Source organism: Cyanistes caeruleus, chromosome 6 (assembly GCF_971803275.1).
Source record: "Cyanistes caeruleus chromosome 6, bCyaCae1.hap1.1, whole genome shotgun sequence".
Lineage (NCBI taxonomy): Eukaryota > Metazoa > Chordata > Aves > Passeriformes > Paridae > Cyanistes > Cyanistes caeruleus.
The window spans coordinates 21590551-21610299 of NC_141706.1; the positions used below are offsets into that span (position 1 = coordinate 21590551).

At 39.3% G+C, this 19749-nt stretch overlaps 1 protein-coding gene across 6 annotated transcripts in view; it reads right to left on the minus strand.

Moving 5' to 3' along the window:
* KCNQ1 (potassium voltage-gated channel subfamily Q member 1) overlaps nt 1–19749 on the minus strand; it is a 330957-nt gene that overhangs the window by 287287 nt on the left and 23921 nt on the right. For all 6 annotated transcript variants that reach the window (XM_086892640.1, XM_086892638.1, XM_086892636.1 and 3 more), the window contains exon 2: nt 2349–2439. In XM_086892640.1, the coding sequence (XP_086748766.1) occupies nt 2349–2439 (91 nt within the window). The remainder of the gene's footprint in view (nt 1–2348; nt 2440–19749) is intronic.

The following is a 19749-nucleotide window of genomic DNA, read 5'->3' on the forward strand; positions in this document are numbered from 1 at the left end:
CATTGTCCTGGTAGGTTGCTGGTACGCTGCTGCTCCTTTGAGCTCCCCCTCATTTAGTATTAGTTTGTCAATCAAATTGCTTGCCTTCCTTTGCTCCCCTACAATATACAGTGTTACCTACTTGAATTGTCTGGATCCAAGTAAAAATCATTAGTGTCAAATAATTAAAAATCCTTCTATAGACACAAAAAAGAAATTAACTCCTATCCCAGAGCAGTAGAAAGAGCACTCTCCTTTCATTTCTCCTTACAGCACCATTTGGTTTGGAAATTTGTTCTTTTCCTGTTGTGTGTCTTAATCCCCACATGCCATTACACTTTATTTTACCTCCTTCTTTCCATTTTGCAGTGTATCTTCAACTGGTCCTCTGCGATTTAATCTCCCCCAAGGAGTTCAGTTGCATCTATTTTTGACAACTTGTAATGCTACCTTCAAGAAAAACCTCTTAAGAAATAAGAGAATAGGAAATTTCACTGGGTAGATGCCAACAGGAGGGAGATTCTGACATTTCTATTTGTGTTCCAAGATGCCACAACTCCTTGGAAAGCCCCACCAAAACTGAATAGAGCAGAGAGCACACTGACCCATCTCCTGCTTTGGATGGATGGCTCCCCATAATCCCCACAGGTTTCATTAAAATTACCACAGTTAATCCTTTAAGAAAACAATATCAGACTGTGACAATATTTAACAAGCAGACAACTGCTTATTTCCCATAAAACACATGACAGTAGGATTTCAATTTTAGAAATTAACCCCAGTTTTTCTCACTGTGTAGAACAGGAAGACTGATACATCATACACTGACTCCCTCACTATTTAGAGGAAGACAATACAGAACAGTAGAAATACACAATCCACACTGGATATTGCATACCCTGTGTGTAATCCTGAATGCTTTGCACACACCTTACACCACCTGTATTGCCCAGATAGAAACACACACTGCACACAGGATGAACAAACCAAAACAAGCTCCATGATTTCACAGGGTGGGGGCACAGAATGAAACCTTACTAGTTATGTCCTCTCTAGAGGTTGTTTCACCTAGACAACACACATGTAAAATATTATTATATACTGCAAAGATGAGTGAGACATTACCAGGAGTTAAATTCATCCCAGACATTGGCAGAAGTTATGGATGAAAATACCTACTAGTTATGGAGTGAAAAAACCCCAAACAAATTAAATCTGTACAAAAAGAAAAAAAATAAACCCCAAAAAAAAGTATTGAATGCAGAAATAAATGTATGAATGCTCTTAGCTGGCACTAATTATATTACACCTAGGAGTTCAAACATCTTACAAATCATTTAAAAATAATATACCAGAAATGAAGGCACTTCATACAGAAATAATGTGATTGACACTAAATTTAATATGCTATATTCTAATAGCATATATAATATATATATGTTTATATATATATATTATATATATATATAGCATATATAGAATCTCAGCATAATTCATAGATAGACAAAATTTATTAGAATTTATGGAAGTCTTAAGTGAACTTCTTCATATTAACAGTGGTAATATACATAATGATATTACTGGAGCATTGCTACAATACCTGTTTTGAACAAATATTTAAACTGCTAGTTAGCATTTTCTCAATATAGTGACAGTGTTTTCACAGGTTAAATAATGGTCATTTATTTATAAATACAATAAATCAGTGATTTAGCAGGGGGTATGCCACTAGTGAGGTACAACAAATTCATGAAAGTTTGGATATTTAAAATCATGCTTCTCCAACCTAAAAACCTCAAAACTAAAGCTCTTCAATGAAATCTAGGCTGGCAGGACACAAATACTCCTGAAGCATTTGGTGATACATTTGTGTTGCAGCACAGGTATACTATAAACACTGTGACTGTGTTTTCTCTGCTGAAGGGAAAGAGCGTAGGACAGGTAGAGCAAATTGTCTTAAAGTCACTGGCCATGAGTTTTCCACTTTTGAAACAAAGCTGGATATGACATCAACTAAATGAAAGGACTTCCACTTTTTTTGCCTGCTGTGGCCAGGTGTCTGGTTTTCAGTATGGCTGAAAAAAGTATTAACCCAAGAAACAGGGGGGATTCAAGCTTAATTAGAATAACTCTATGTGTTGTATACATCACAGATGTCCTCAGTATGGGCCACAGAGAGTACCACTTCATTTTTGGGTCACCATGACTTTTGGAACTTCTGCAGCTTTACAGACTCATTAGGGGAAAGCAGAAAAGTGTCCCGTTAATTAAGCCACAAAGAACATTTTGTTTGATATGGTGTTAGCACAGGAGATCAGAATTTGCACATTAAGAACACACATAAATCACATTAATGTCCACATACATACCATCCAAAATAATGTCCCTGTAGCAAGGGCTGCATACTGCTCAATTGTAGAAAGCACGCTGAAGATAAGGCATATCAGCACAATAAGGAAGCTGCAAATAAAAAGAAATTAAAAAATTGAAATAATACAATGCACTGTAATAACCTATAAGGAGAATAGATAATTATGCCACCACAAATCATCTGTTTACTCTGAAATGTCATTGGTATTGTATAATAATGGTAAATTTTGCATGATCCTGCTTCCTTTTGGATAGTTTATTTCTCTTCAGGTTGAGGTTTCAGGTTGGACATTATCAAAAATGAAACCATATGTTAACACTAGCTTTAGCCTACCTCTAAGATTTGCTGTTTCCTGGCCCCTCATGAAATGAGCATTCCCTGCTCTTTCCCATTTTAAGGACTACTTTGGCTGAATCACCACACAACCCCCAAACATGTTTCAAATATTTGCCTTTTTGCTGATCCAAAGCCCAATAAACTGAAAAATAGATAAGTAAAATAAAAATAAATTTTAAAAAAAATCACACCTAAGCCGAAGTTTAATAGGCTGTGCTATACTGTCTTTGATAATTCACCCCTAAAAGGCTCCAAATAAATAAAGGCTAACATTTGGCATCTGAAATACAACCTAGGTCTGATTCCACCTAATTCCAAACCCCTGCCATGGGCAGAGTCACCTATCCCTAAAACAGGTTGATTGGAGCCCCACCCAGCCTGGCCTCGAACACTTCCAGGCATGGGGCTGACACATTTGTCCTTAGGGAAGGGGTCCTGGTTTCCACCATAAGATTTGGAACAGCCAGGGAAACAGCCCAGCTGTCTGCAACCTCCCAGAAATCCTCTTTCCCCACCGGGGCAGCAAGGCTTCTCAGCCCTGCAGCTTCTACCTTCAAACCCTTTCCTGAGCAGCTTCAGCTGTGCCCACCACAGGACTGCTGCTTCCCCTACAGGAACGTAACACATTTGGGAAGAAAACCCTTGAACACCCAAACTGGATGCTATCCACTACACATGAGCCGTAGACAGCTTCCAGTTCCCAAAGAACTGCATTTTTCTTTTAAAAACACAACATGAGAAATCAGCAAGACTGAAAACATCCACTTGTTAAACACAAAGTTGGTTGTTAGGGCTGTTTCTCACAATTCTGTTGAGACAAGCAGCACCAATCCTTTGTAATCAACTGAAACCAGCTGCAAAATCCAGTAACTAAATCACCCATCCTGTTAGACATCTCTAAAACAGTTAACCATTCTTTTTAACCCAAAAAAACCCTCAACAAAAAAGAATTGACATAATGAATAAAACTGAACTCGAGAGAAGTATTAAACCAGGACATCAGATTGGCATAGCTCAGCTGAAGTCATCCAGAGCCTTTATTAATAGAAGTCAACCTTTATTAGTAGAAGTAAGCACTCTGGGTGAATCTTTTCAAAACCAAGCACTGAAGAAAACAAAACCATGTTAAGGTTGACATAAGCTACATCCCTCAAAGATTGCTTCAAGAAACAGCATATGCAAGTCCGAAGCACACACAGAAAAATGATGCCAGAATCACAGAACCATTAAGGCTGGAAAAGACCTCTCAGACCAAATCTGACCTTTGAGATTATCGTGTCCAGACTTTGAGATTGTGCTACCAAATAGTGGAGAGAAAGTTTGTAGGTAATTAGGCACAAAAATCAAATAGATAATGAAATTAATAGGGTATAGATTATCACAATATAAGAACACGTATAAAAATATACTTTACCTAAGCAAAATATAAGTATGGGGGTGTTTGATTCATCTCTGAAGTCTTCTCATTTTACCCTGTATCTCTACCTTTGGGCATTCTTAGCACAAGTAAGCTGTGCAGACAAGGCAGGAGGATGCAAAGGTGAGTCACTCATTTGAAACGTAAGATAAAAGTTCCCTAAGTATCCAGCCCCTCTGTCTGCAATATTCTCACGATTGCATAAGAACGATACACGTGACAATGTGAATATAAATGGGGTCAGTTGCACAGAGACAGCTGAGGCTCTCCGGATTCAAAGTCCAACATACACAGAACTACCAGATCAAAGCAATGAGTTCAAGGGATGAGCAGTACCAGTTCACACTTACTACATCCCTTAATAGCAGCAGGCACGTTAGGATGTTCAACTCACGTTAAACATGTGTCTGACAACTCACGAAACCACAAGGGGGCAACAAAGCAAAGATTATCCCGTTTCTGTCCTTTTCCTAAACACAGAACCCTAATAAACATGAAAGTTGAAAGTTCATGTGCCGAAGAGACAAAAAGATAAACTTCGAGTCAATCGTTTGCCAAATCTCTTTGCTTGTTCCTATTAGAGAAACTGATGGCCGAGGTAAGAGCTGCATCAAGTGCCAGTCACCCCACTACCTACCTACTTTTATGGGTTTTCATGAACATGGACCCATTTCAGTCTTACAAATATTTTTTTTCCACCCACAGAAAAGTTCTTGCAATTCTCTGCTGTGCTCTTTCCAGGCTGATGCGTGAGACACCTTCATAACCACAAATACACATTATGCCAAGCAAAACTAAGATGCTTGGTCAGGCACTGCTGCTTCACGTCTGTTTCCTTGGCATGGGAGAGATGACACCCACAAGGTGCCAGTGCAGCACCACAGCTGAGCCACTCACCCTGTTACACTGGCATTGCTATTCTGCTTAGATCAAATGCACATAAGGAACAGAAGGTGCAAAATTAAGACATTAAACAAATACACATGGTGTTCTCTTCTGGTATGAGCCTACTGTTTGCTGCCTTCCAAAACTCAGCTTTGTTTTTGTTTTGGTGTTAGTGTCTCCCTTCTCCACCTCTGAAGAATAAGAAGGGAGCGAGGCACCAGTAAAATAGAAAACAGGAAGTTTGGCATTTTTTCCCCCCCCTCTTTTTTGACACTTATCTCCTTTTTCTTCAGCCACAAGTAGAACACAGATCCTCAGTTACTGCCTAGGCAGCAAAGTCCACAGGAGATAGTTACAAACAACAGTTGCAGGGACAGACTCTGCCTCAAACTTGAATTTGCTTATGCAAAAAAAATCATCCTGGGGCAATTTAACTGGCCAGCCTCCAAAAAGCAAACATTACAGTTTTCACATTGTATCACTTATCACTTATTATTTCACATCATTAATATCACTTTATTGTGATTGCTATTACTAGATTAAAAAAAGAAATTAAAAAAGCTTGTCTTGATACAGATGCTAAACACGTAAACTCTTCATCTTATCAGTAAATATCAGACAAACTAATGGGCAACTGGTTCCACTCTGGTACAGTTTTTTAATATACATTTTTCCTTTAGAGGAGAGATAGTCAGCAAACACTGGAATTTCCTGAACTCTAGCAGTCAGACAGGGCTTCATCTCTTGCAAACCATGAGTTTTCATCTCCTATCTCCTGAAACCCGTTGCCTGTTTACCCTTTATGCGTAAATGTGACTGTGTTCGGAACGGAAGCAGAGTGATGAGTTCAGGCTCTCGTCAGCTCTGATCTCACTCAGTGATTGTGGGGCCAAGCAAGCATTAGAGATGAGGAGATAGCCTGCGAAGGTTTTCATGCTGTTTCTCCCGGGTCACAAAGTAGCATCTGCTTGCACGTAGATAAGCCACATCTACTCCATCAGCAGATGCATTCTGAAATACTTAGCTTTGTGGTGAAATCACATCTAACAGTGCTATGGTTCTTTTAAACCAAGAGTTTTGCAAGTGGCTGATCATCTGTGTACTTCTTGGTGTGAAACCACAGCGCCACTGTTAAAGCAGCGTGGACATTGCAAAGCGGCAGATGTTTTCTTTCATGGACTCCGTTTTTGCTAGACTAGTACTAGTGTCCTCTCAGACAGAGCTGTTTTACTCTAAGCCAGTTTCTCTGGTTGCCTTTTCAACTCAGTTTTCCCAGGCAGCTGCACACGTGGTGGAGCCAGACCCAGAGGTGGAGCTCTCAGTGTGCATGAAGCAGCACCAGGACACAGCACTCGGGTCCCACTCGGAGCTCACCGACACTCCAAGCCTGCAACTGGACTCGTGTCTGTGCTACACCACCCTCCAAAAGGAAAGCACGAACACAGACACTGTGTACAGAGTTACACGAGGCACTGCCCGCCTGGGTGTGCGGATGTGGGCAGACATTTAATAAATTACAAATTTTGTCTTGCTTTGTTTTGTCAGTCAGACAATTTAGGTAATCTTTTGTCTCGAACAGGTTTGAGAAGCTAGAGCATTTCCACAAAATAACCATTCAGCAGACAAGGGAACACAGCCAGCCAGCATATGTGCTGTACTTAGCAACAGATAGGAAACATATTGAGAGCCAAAGGTAGATTTAATGTTTTCTGACTATTTTAGGATATATTTTGACTTACTGACAGACCTATGCCTTTTTCCCTGACCTCAGTGTCAGCTGCAGGAACTTGACATATTATAGGTTGCTATCAGTACTGTGCAGCCTTCAGCCCTGAGCTGCTGAGTTTTTTCTATATTTAACTATGATTTTTGAACATTAGCATGTCTTTTTTGTGGCTTGAAACAACGTGTGGAATGATCAAAGGAACAATAAACCACTTACTGAGAGATAACAATGCTCATTTAGTGAATGTCACAGGTAGGAGAACTGATAAAGGCTTATAAAATATGTCCAGTGATATGAGCAGAAACATTTAAAAAACCAGTGCATGAGACATGCTGGAAGTACTTACTCACCAGATTAATACAGTCTCATGCACATACAGCTGTTATCATCAAAACCAGTACTGAAATGTGGGTAGATTTCATTCCTTCTTGCAGTGTTTCTTACATACTCCCAGTGTGAGTCTTTCCATAACCCAGGAAAAGGTTGCCATTGGGCTACAAACTGAGCTGAAACCTTAAATACACTTAATGGATGAGAAGGGACATGCAAAGTTCAGCTCAATTTATATCAACTTGAGCTCTAACCATCCAGGAAGACAGGCAGTTTTTCCTTGTTCAGTGTCATGAGCTGCCTTAAGTCTGGTTTTTCTAATAATTGTTATTCATTATAGCTATCCAGTCTTGAAGATATCCAGCTACTGGTGCCCTTGCATACAGGGAATATTATTTTAGCTGGTAACTGCCAGCTAAAAAGCAGTTACCAGCACATGTGCTTTTTTTTTGTTTGGTGTGAGGTCAATGACAGTTCCAGTTCACCCTCACTGTCTACTAGAGAAAATAACTGTAACTAAAAAAGCATATTCTGTGAAAAAATAAAATTTCTTTAGTGTGCTTCTATGTGCTTAACATTCTACCTAATTCCCTTCTTGAATCTCCGTCTGCCCTTATTTTTACACAAGAAGATTGTCTTTCTTGGAATGCACAATTCTCTTCAGTCACATAACATGGTAAGTCATCTATCCTGTAACTCAGGTGTGGTTTTGTGGGATTTTTAGTTTGTGGGGCTTTTTTACAGAGTAAATAACTTTTTTTTTTTGCCATTTAGCCATTAACTGTGAGACGTTTCTTAAGTAAACGAAGTAATTTAAAGTTTAATCCCCTCTAAGTATAGAGCTTTACAAGAACTGGAAGGATGACATTGAGAATGAACAACACGAGTGCACAGATTGAACTTGGGCAGATTCTTATCTCAATCATCATAATTTGCCAACTACGATGCTGCTGCATATCCAGTTCACGTTAGTTCATTAAAACATATGACAGCATCATTATTTCATCTTTCATCCCCATGGCTTATATTTGCTGACACTTTTCAGACTGTAAAGGTCAGTGGTATCAGAAAATGACATTTTCATGCAGCTTTCCAGGTTACAAGTATCATTATTGCAATGAGGATTTAGATGGAGAGCTTCAGGTAAGAGACACTGGAGACTCTTTCATTTTGTCATACATTCTGCTGCGTTCCATGCCAGCAAACTCCTCACTTAATTTACATCAGGAAAATCCTCATGAAAAACTTCAACAGGTTTTTACCACTATGAAATCCCTAACCACCTCACAAGTACCACATAGTCATTTCCACAGTACAAACAAGAAAACGTTCAGAACTAACCCACATCAAGTAATTTCTTAGTGTAGTGAGGCACCGCATTTTTGTTCTTTCACTCAACATATTTTGGGATTGCTTGAGAAAAAAAAATATTCTAAGAAAAGGTAAAAGGAAACAGGTAGAGCTTGTAAAATAAAGGACAACTGATAATAAGAGAAAAAGGAAGTCTATGAGCATAAACAGCATTGCTAGGAATCTAAAACAGGATGGCTATTTATTTTATAGGTTCATCAAGGTATAGTGTCAAGTATAAATACCAACCAGTGCTTTTAAAGGTGAGAAACTCGGGATTGTTTTTTAAAAAATAAGCAGGACTTCACAAGGCAGAGAAAACTTTCATCCTTAATGAAATTCACCCAAGCAAATACCCCATACGTGTAGGTCTCACACTGAACCCTTTAGCAAGTCTGAAATGAATACTTAAAGAACACTAACTCTGTCATGACTATGGAATACCAGAGCACAGTGCCAGGCTACTGACAGAAAGCTAAATGAACATTTAATTATCCAACTGGTGGACAACAGAGGTCCTCCATCACTTAACTCTGTTAAAAATAAAAAAGTTTGTTTGTAAGAGAATGGTCTGGTGAAGGTACATGGTTGGAAAGGAGAAACCTTGAACTCAATTCCTCTTTGCCCATACCTTAAGTTATTAAGGCTTAATTAAGGACTAATGCATCCTAATAATGCATTAATTTTATTAACTACAGCAGCTGTTCATGCATTAGCATGAAAAAAAGAGAAAAATCACTGTAGCAAAGAGTTAGACCAGCAATCTACACAAACCATACGTGAAGATGAAACAAGTTTAAAAATTAATAAATACATGAAGAAGTACTTTAGTGCCAATAACAACAAACAAACAAACAAAAAACCCCAAACAAACAAAACCACACACAACCAAAAGAACCCCTTAGGGGTTTAAGTCTCTGGCCATGCAGACTCTTTGCATGGTTTTCCTCTACGGATTTGTCATCTCTTCTTCTGTTTTGTTTCTGAGGCAGGGGAAGGAAGGAGGGGTGCAGCCCCTCCATATCCTCCAGCTTCCCTGCAGCAGGAGGATGCCCAGCAGAGGGGGAAGTACCCTGGCATTCATGCAGAGATGCATGTCTCCCTCCAGGACCTGGCTACAACAGCTTCCTGTCCAACACACGCTTCCTCTCTGCTATGTCCGACACAGGTCAAGCTTGTAGACAGGTCACTGTTCTCAGCTGTCACTTGCCATCAAAAGCCCTCCAACAGACAAAGTGAGAATGCTCTGTTTGTCTTAGCTCAGCTCTATCAGATGGAGCTTCCTGTTAATAAGTATTTGTTCCAACTCCTAAGGCAAAGTAGACTTGGTGCTTCCTGAAGGAAACAATGGCATAATTTTTAACCAGCTCCACGACTCTTTGTCTAAGAAATGCTATCTTCTGGCTCCCATGTAGAAAAGCAGATTTATTGGATAAGAATGATCACATACGATGCAGGGCAGTCTGATACTACGAAAAATAAGTTAACTATACAGCTAAATAGGCAAGGCTTCTGTCACACTTACCTGGCTCTTCTGGGAGGTTAAAGTCTGTAAAAATGATTTAAATTATGGGCAGCGTACCAAAGCACACAATGAATCAAAAGCCACTTAGGCTACAGCACCAGAATTATTGCAGGAAAGGCCTGTAAGGTCTTGGCAAAGGGTATGATTGCAATAGAAATGCGAACTAGACGTCAAGATGCTTCAAGAGGAAAGGTTAACTACTCACAAAAGCAATGTTATTGCATCCTGCAACGAGGTATTGGTTCCTTTGAGAACAGGCACGGATTGACAGGAAAAAGATGATAGGTACTGAGTAAGAGAGTGGAAAATGAATATGCTACATTTAAAACAAGTGCATGGGAGAGCTTAAAACAAGAGATGGGAACTGATGGACTGCAGAAAATTTACCAGCCCTCCCCAGATAGTCCACAACAGGTTTCAAACGTGCCTTGTCATTAACACGACACCCCAACATAGCAACACAACAGCCATGGAAGGGGTAAGTTCACATGTGCAAGTAAGGGCATCACCCAACACTAGAAATTAAGAGAATTTTTAGTTTAACTAGGGGAAAATGTGTCATTTTTTTTATCAGACAGTTCTGGAGACGCATTCTTTTAATGGGGGAGAAGAAGAATGTTCTAGAAACTGAGTGCCACAATACTGTGCAACAAATAGAACTTGTTTTGTCGTTGGAGTATTATACATTTGGTCTGAGCACTCACTAGATCACTACCCCACTTTTCTTGTAAAAGCAGATTTAAGGCAGCAGATATAGTGTCCAAATATTAAAAGAAAATTACTAAAAGTTCTCAGAGTATAAAGACTATAAAAGGCAGCTTCTGAAAAATTGCCAAGACTAGGCTATTCCTCTGCTTTACTGTTATCAAACCTAAATTAAATAAATCTTTCTAAATAAAATACTCTTTCTTAAAATCAACACTTTTAATAATTACTTTCCTTAAATACATAATATTTCTTTCAACAAGTAACAATATTTATTTCCAATAGTTTATCTTGTTTGGGCTGGCTGAACACTATTTTCTAGCTTGATCTGACAAACAATTCAAGGGCTCTAAGTACTACCTGTTGTTTTGGGTTTTTTTCCTGTTATTTACTTTCATCCCAGCAGCACTGCTACAAATCACTTTGCCTCCCCCTTTAAGGACCAAAGAACATTGCATCGTGACTTCTAGAACATGAGCATCTTATAATGCTGCAGAAAACTGGACTTGGTCAACTTTTTAGCTCACAGACTTCTTGCTTAGGGAGCAGCTTCTGGATACTGCAGGTAGCCAAGTAAGTATCCTGCTCCAAAGAAGCAAAACAAGGCAGAAGAAAGGAAACATTGCCTCCACACCAAAGGGGAAAAGGCACTATGCCACAATCTTGTGCAGCTGATGGACTAGTGCATGAAAAGTTGGAGGCTAACTGTATGGCAGTACCAATCAGGGCTATGGTACTAAATATTCCATAAAGAAAATCCCACATTTCTAGCTCTCTAAAAGCTCCATGACAGGGAAGCAATACTGATATTTTTGACAGCAGCCTTTATTCTTCAATTGTGAATAGAGTGAAACAGTGAAAGGGACTAAAAATCAACAGATAGGTAAACATGCAAATGGGGAAGAAGCAATCATACCACGAGCTACATGGACCTGGACAGATACTTAATGTGATTTATTGCAAATGCCACAAAAGTGATACCAGACCTGAGTAACTGGCCAACCTCCACCCCAAGTGACTTTTCAAGCTCCTTTCTGCTAAAACCAGTGTGTCTGAAAGGCACTTTCATCAGTGCTGGTAAGTAAGATGAAGACCGTGAGAAAGATCTGAAGCTGGGATAAGTGCTCTCACCAGAGCTTCCATTGTGACTCTCTGCTTTAATTATTTAAGGGTATAGTTGACAGATGCTTTCACAGAAATCAGTCCTGTCATCGTCTTTTGAGCTTTTCCAAATTCAGCCCTGGGCAGCACTTTTCTAGGGACACTGTGGGGAGAAACATGGCACCCTTCATGTATTATAGCTTAGAAACAAGGAAGAGAAACTACATGACAGGTTAACATTCCTGAGGTGAAAGCAGAGGAATTCAGCAAACAGACGTATTTCCATTTCCAGGGGAGAGAAAGTATTTGCTGAGGGAAAGGCTTGAAAGCTATGGCAACTTGACTTCTTAGCTTGCTTTAAGCATGATGGAAAGTTCAAGTGTCCCTGGAAGAAAAGAATGAAGAGAGTCTAGAAAGCCACAGGCAGCTTTTAATTTTGTGGTGAGAGAGCCTTTCTGTAAATACAAAAGTCTCTATAAATACATGCCATGAAATACAGGAATGCTCAATGCTCCATTTACTCAAAAAAAGTCTATACAGATAAAATTTCCAAAGTGAAATCCACACTATGCTTCAAGAACTTTAGCTTTGTGCCCTCACCATGCAACAGACAGTTTTTCAGACTAAAAATTATGAGGGTAATTATTTCTGTTTTTCCAGCAGTCAAGTTGGCTGTTAGTGGAAATTCTAATTGTCTATCACAAGGCTAAAAATTCTGCTGTATCATTTGAACTCACCTACACTGAACTAAACAAGGTAACATTAAGAGAAAATGGTTCAAGAAAGTTATAATCAGTTCTGAGGCCTGCATCCAGGAGGCATTTCAAGTTGGTTCAGTGTCCAAGACGCATTTTAAAATGGGACTTCAAACTCGAACACTCAACGAGCAAAGTTCTTTGTAAGAGAAGTTAAGATGAAGTAATAAAATATGTTAGATGCTTCATACACCAAACCTTACAGGAAGGGCTCCTGATCAGGTATACAGTGCCTCTGTGTAATATTAAAAAAAAATGTAATCAACTATTAATTGGACAACCAGCTGTGCTGTGGGTAACAGCCCCCAGCTGCCAGACACGCACTTGGCTTTTCACCTGCCCACACACTCCAAATCCAAAAGCCAGGAGGCATCAAAACATTTCTGGGAACAGTCTTTCCATGCTGTGGGAAAAAGAAACACTGTTTATCTTGTAGTGAAATCTCATGTTCTGTCAGGTAGCTTCCAGAACAAGGATTTATTAGAATTCACTGGTGAAAAAGACTTGAGAGATGGTAACACTCTGTGGTACATCAGAAGGCCACACAGGGAGGGGGAAGTTACCATAGTGCCATAATCCTGATATATCACTGCAGGATAGCATGAGGAAGCAAGAGTCTGGTGCCTGAGAGCACTGCATTCCAGTGTGCTATTCCAGTGTTAACACAGACATAAAATTATTTAGGTTACAGCTTCAAACTATATAGCAAGTACTTTCTAACAGCATGCAATACATTTCTGAAAGCAGTGATAGAAGTCAGAAAGGGGCAAAACAATTGTTTTGCACATTGCCTTGAATAATAAATGAAATTCCAGTTAATTATTAACATTGCAAGGCCCAACATTATATGTAAAAGCTTGACTATTAAATTGTTTCAAATACATGGAGGAAAGCCTGCAGTACATCTACAACATTAAGGTATCAAAAATATTAAATTACACAAATTTAGGACTCAAAAGAATTCCAGAATCCTACCTCCTTTAGGCTTTATAAATAGTAGAAAAATTTAGGGCATTAAACCATAATACATATATTTTCTGCATATCCCTTTCTAAAGTGCCAATATTTCTATGTGTGTATTTAGTTTTATAAGTGGTGCTGTACAATGAATAATAAACATAAATTTGTTACACATGAAGCTAAGTACAGAGGGGGCAAGACTCGATGAGAAGCAGACCTGGAAGGGTTCTCTTCTGGAAGTCATCATTTCAAGGCTAAACTAGCAGGAAATATCAAACTTTGACTTTTGTCAAAGTTCAGTGCCCTTGAGATTAAGCTGCCATTTCAAGTGTATGTTTAGAATGTGTCAAAAATGTATTGATATGATCTGCCAACATGTTAACAACATCCACTCCAGTAACATATGACCTCATGGCAAAAATTATGCTCCAAGATACTACTCTTGGCCCTGAAACACCAGTTATTTTAAAGGAGCTTTAACAACATTCCAGCAGCACCCAAAGCCCTAAGGGAACCGCGGGGTCAAGTTCAGCCACCTCTGTGACACTGCACTAATGTATGTCATTCTGCACGCACAACTGGCTGCCAACCATGATATTCAATAAGAAACTCTCTGGTAGTCATTTTATTTCTTAGGGTCTGCTAGTTCCCCCAGCTGACTTTTCATTCATGGGAATTTTTTGTTCAGAATCCCGTAGATTCTGGTAGCACTGCGCAGAGAGAGAAAAGGCAGAGCTGAAAGATGCAGAGAGAAACACCACAGAATCACCCATCAACAACACTGAACTTCCTACTTTGCTTTTTAAAAAACAAGGATTTCTATGGTCATAACAAAAGCTATTAATAATAGCAGCCTAAAATTTTAAAGGCAATTCCGAAAGTGTATCATAATTAAACCATTACACTTCCCATGCATCAAATCATCCATAAAATTCTTCAATGTAAGGAACAGATTTGCAGGTGTGTTCTTAATCCAGGAACACAGTCATTATTCTTTTGAATAAATTTTTAACTTAAAGCATTGACCCCTTTTGAACATGTAGTTCAAGTTACAGGTACTAATTGTTTCTGACCAATCAATCCCTCATGAATTTATAAACTACAAAGTTAGTCAGGTGGAAGATTTAGGATCCTTACTCTATGCTGACAAATTTCACATTAACAAAAAATATGTGATATGGAGGACGTACTAGTCACTTTGCAAGTCACAAGACAAATGAAAGCAAATGACCAAAGAAAATACAGTTTACCTCCCTCTTGAAACTGCAGCTTTAAAGAAATATTTACTTCTTATTTCCAAATTATTCTAGAAACAGTCTTGCTCACATTAAAACACAACTTCATTTTTACTGGATTTTTTTTTTCAGAACAGGCTGTCCTATGGAGTTCAGAATTCCAGGCCTGACCATTTAGAATTTTTATTTAAAAAGAAAAAAAAAGGCTTTATTTCTTTGTAGTCCTCAGGACTAACCGGAGACAGAGGGCTCAGAAGGGTCGCTCTGTCAGTTTGTCAGTGTTAAAACCCAGTCTGCAATGATCAATATTGTTTTGAAAGATGCAAAGCACTTCAAGAGCTGCAGAAGACTGAGGAACACCAAAGTCATCAGTGCAGCACAAGCCTGAAGGACACAGTTTGATTACAGCCATGACTGAAGTGGCACCTGTGCCATTGGAGAATACTTTTCTCTGCAGTTTCACCTTCGTCAGTACAAACAAAAGCATTGTTCTGCTTGGAAAGTCTTTGGCAGCAGAATGGGGAAAATAACAAAGTATCTCTAATGTGCATAGCACAAAACATTTGTTTCATAATCTGATGGAGCAAATTAATTTCTTGAACAGCTGACAGGATATGCTTAATTAAAAGGGGAAAAAAAAAAATGTGTGGAAGGGAGCTTTCTTAATCTGTGTACTCCTTTTTTCCTTCTCCAAGGAATTGCTGGGCAGATTCCTGCTCCATGCAGTCTGCGTGAGACTTTCACCTGAAGCAACTCTGAATGTCAGAAACCCAGAACCAGTGAAATCCTCTTGCATTTATGTTTCTGCATTTATGATATTGTTTATATTTTTCATGTTTCTTGGATAAATAGAGTAGATGGTGACACACATTTTGACTATCTGCTGCTCAAAGGCCCACAACCATTAAAAAAGGAAAAAGGTAAATACCAAGGTGTCTTTCCCATAAAATGATTACTTTTTGAAAAGGTATTTAGCACTACTGATCTCAAAAATAAAATAAAAAATAAAATTTGAAAAACTGATCTAAGGACAACTAATTTATAAACCTAATGTTTTCCAGACTTCCTTTCATATATTATTTCTCACTGCTCAACAAATACCAAAATAAAGTCATGCTACTTTGAGATATCCTAATCAATTCTTAATTCGGAAGAAGGATGCAATTTCACATCATCCATCTCTGACACAGAGACACTTCTAGCAGAATAGTACTTGTAATAAAAAAAATATTATTTTTAGTATAACTCTGGCTCCAGACCTACATTTGAGCCCCAAAAAATCTAGTATTACATATCCATAAAAAGTGAGGCACACCAGCAAAAACTATACTTGTGTTTGAGTACTGAACTCCCTCATAATATAGACTTCAACACAAAAATCAAAACCAAAAGAAACTCACATTTTTTCTGAAGAGTGAGAAGCTGCTTTGTCTGAAACAATCCCTGAACTTTTAGAAGTCATCTATGGAGCTTTTGTTCTTTGCTCAAGTTGGCAGAGATGTTTCTCATTCACCTCAGCCACTTAACCATGAGTTAAAATAATATTATCACACGCACAGTAGACAGTTCCAGAAATAGGCTCCTTTTTAACCAATTGAAATCCCCTGTTTAAAAGGTTTTGCTGTTTTGGTTTTTTTCCTGAGACTGACTCCTTCACCTAAAAGTAACTTGTCAGACAAATTGCTGCTGCTCCCTACCACAGGAGCCCAGGAACAATCTGGGGATGGAAACTGCCTCAAGTCAAGTGTTTGTAAGAGTCAGGGGAGATGAAAGATCCACTGGAGAAAGAAATGATGTCTGGAGAAGCACAGGTGAGGGAGAATCGAGGCTCCTGAGGGAAGACTCCAGCAGATGGCCCCAAAGCAACAGCAGGGCTCAGCACAGCTCATGCACAGCGAGTGCAATTCCCAGCAGCTTTCTGTACACCCAGCAAAGGCAACCACAATCCCAACTCCAGTTAGGTCTGCTGGTACTGATGCACCTAAGAATGCACAGGTCTTTTATTAAAGTGAGTAAAAGCTTTATTTAGTTCTGTTAGTTACTTAAGAACATAAACCAATACACAAAATTTAATCTGGTCAGAAGTTGTGATCACTTAAACAGACATTTATTTTTTAAAGTTTTCCAAGGACAGTATTTCTATTTTTGATGGTTACAGAGCTGCACAGATTTTCAAAAGCTTCTTCCATTGTGATTAGAAAAACTTCAAATCATTGTAGAGAGTATTTTAGGCAGGCATTTCCAGTGTATTTTAGGAAGAAAATTCCCATTAATAGAAGGTCAGAATGAGGGTAGAGCACATATTTCACTACATGCCGTTACTCACACACTTCCAAAGTTAGTTGTCTCAAAGCCCTGTTAAGAAACTTAGGTATGGTTTCCCAAACACAAACACTAAAAAAGCACGTGCTCAAAAAGCACGTACATTGCTCAAAAAACAATGCATTCTGAAATGGTACTTTCAGGCTTCACACACATGTGTCTGCCTTAGATCTGTCTCTTCAGAAAATGTTTCACTAATCACAGCTGAAAAATCAAACTGGCCTTCCTCCACATGCAGGAAGGTGTGCTTGGACCCAAGGAGATGTGCTGACTAATGAACTTGCTGACTAACTTAATAAAGAGAGAAAAAGAAATAGGACTCTAACTTTTCAATTATTTTTTTTTTTAGTGATACAATGGGATAAAGAGGATCAGATCAGACCACTGAAGCATAGAATGGTTTGGGTTGGAAGGGACCTTAAACATCAAGCAGTTCCAAACCCCTGCCATAGGCAAGGCCAGCTTCCACTAGACCAAGTTGCTCAGAGCCCCATCCAACCTGGCCTTGAACACTCCCAGGGATGGACCATCCATAACTTCTCTGGGAGCTAGTTTTAAAGAAATTCAGCAGTGTCTAGTTCTCTTTATCTGCTTTTTACTTAAATTCCAACCCCTTCTTACTCGCCAGATACGAGGCTGTCATGCATAAAATCTGAGACTTCAAAAATATGTTACAAACCAAGAAATTAAAGTTCTGCATAACTTCTACCCCAATATTCTTTCAGATCTCACGTAGTTCCCTTGCTCTTCCAGACTGACCTTTATTGAAAGCATACTGCATGCTATGTATTGCAAGTCTGCAGGCACAGAGCACATGCTTTGGTCGGGTAAAAACTGAAAAAGAAAAAAGAAAGTGGATGCCAGCTACTTTCTGCTTCCTAAGTGCATGTGGATATCCACTGCAGTGACCTGTGGAGCAATCATCGTCTTCATTTGCCAGCAAAGAAAACTGAACAGCGGGGAGATGAAGTAACCTGTACAAGGTCACGTAGCACGTGTGATGCAGAGCTGAAGATAGATCCCAAAGGATCTGGCTTCCAAGAGTAAGTTCCACACAGCTGGGCCAGCTGTTTGCACAGAAGCCAGCAGGCAAAGGGAGAACAGACTCATGTAAGTCACACTGGGCAGGCAGAAGTCAGCACCTCTGAGCCATTCTCAAGTCCCAGTAAAGCCACCACTAAGCCTCAGCATGGACACTGCAGATGTCAGAGCAGAAGGGACAAAGCTGCTGCATCCCAACAAATCCAGCACCACCAGCTTGCTGGCCACCTCCCCTGGTGCTCCCCTGGTGCCCAATGCTGAGCACCCTGCTGGTCCAGCTCAGGGGGGAAGGCCTGAAAAACTGGGACCACCCTCAAGAAAGACCTGACCCAATCCATTTGCATTCCTGGTGCTCTTCTCTTGTCTTCTGAGGAAGGGCTCCACATGGGGAGAGCTGTCGATAAAGGACATGAAATGATTCACATGAAAGCTTCTCAGTGCAAGAACAGGGAAGAACCAACCTTTATTCTCTGACTCCAGTATTTATCGATTCTTGACAATGACCTGGGATTGGATAATTAAGTTACTACTTTCCCAAGCACACTGGTCATGTGAAACATCCATCAAAAGATGTTTCTTAGAAGGAATGTGATAAACAACTTATGTTTATAGAACTTTCATGGGAAAGTAACTAAAACTATGAAAACATTATCAGAAGATTTTCATTTTCAGGGTGACAGAGAGCAATCCCTGCACCCCCCACCTTTGCAAAGGGGAGACACCCTGCCTTAGGGGCTGGGGCATGGAGGATGTGGGACAAACACTGAAACTGCTTTGGCCTGCCAAAAGTTCTCAGCCTCATTTTTAACATCCATCTTTCATCTTTAACATCCTGACAAGCTATGTAGCTACTTAAGTAGTAAAAAATTTACATCTTCTTGAGGCAGCTTACAGAAGAGTCACTTCTAAGCACAGGGAGAAAGTATTTGCTTGATAATTTCACTCAAAGGCGTGAAAGCAAAAAGCAGAAGTTTATAGGAGACCCTTAAAGTTAGCCTTAGGACATTGAGAAAATTATACAGAGTGGGTAAGCTAAAGGCCTTAAAAACTGAAGTCATGTAGCTTCTACCTGAGACCAGCTGAAAGAGGGAGACCACTGGGAATGATAATAGAACAGAAAAAGGTCATCCAATTAAAAAAAAAAAAAAAAAAGGAAAAAAAGTACATTATAACAGCAGCATGTATGTTTACAAGCAGAGCAAGGCTGAATTTATCAAAAATAAAACAAAGTAGTAATTCAAATACAATGTAAGAGGTAATAACTTGTCTAAGTTTCATGTGCCAAAAGGGACCCAGAACCCTCTATTGCTCCTTGCATCTTATACTAGAAAAATAATCTGTATTGAAGATAAAAGCCCATGTAACAATCTAGAGCATTAAAGAAGAGCAGTGTTTCCTATCAGAGCAAGTGTGGAGCACAGTAGCCAGGTGATTTTCCTTATTAATATGTTGAGATGTAGCTAACAAAGGGTTGAAATGCACCATTCTTTGAAGAAGCTGTTTCTATTCCATTAACTTCCCAAATACCAAGGAGGTATTAATTATGCACACAATTTTGCACACAAGCCCATTGTTTGATTCAGGATTTTGTATAAGCATAGATCTCTATTTACATGTAGGTAAGGACTCACACCACAGCAGTGGGCACAGACACAGATCCCTTTGCACCACTCAGTCTTTCCAGCAAGACAAGTCCTCACAGGAGCATTCT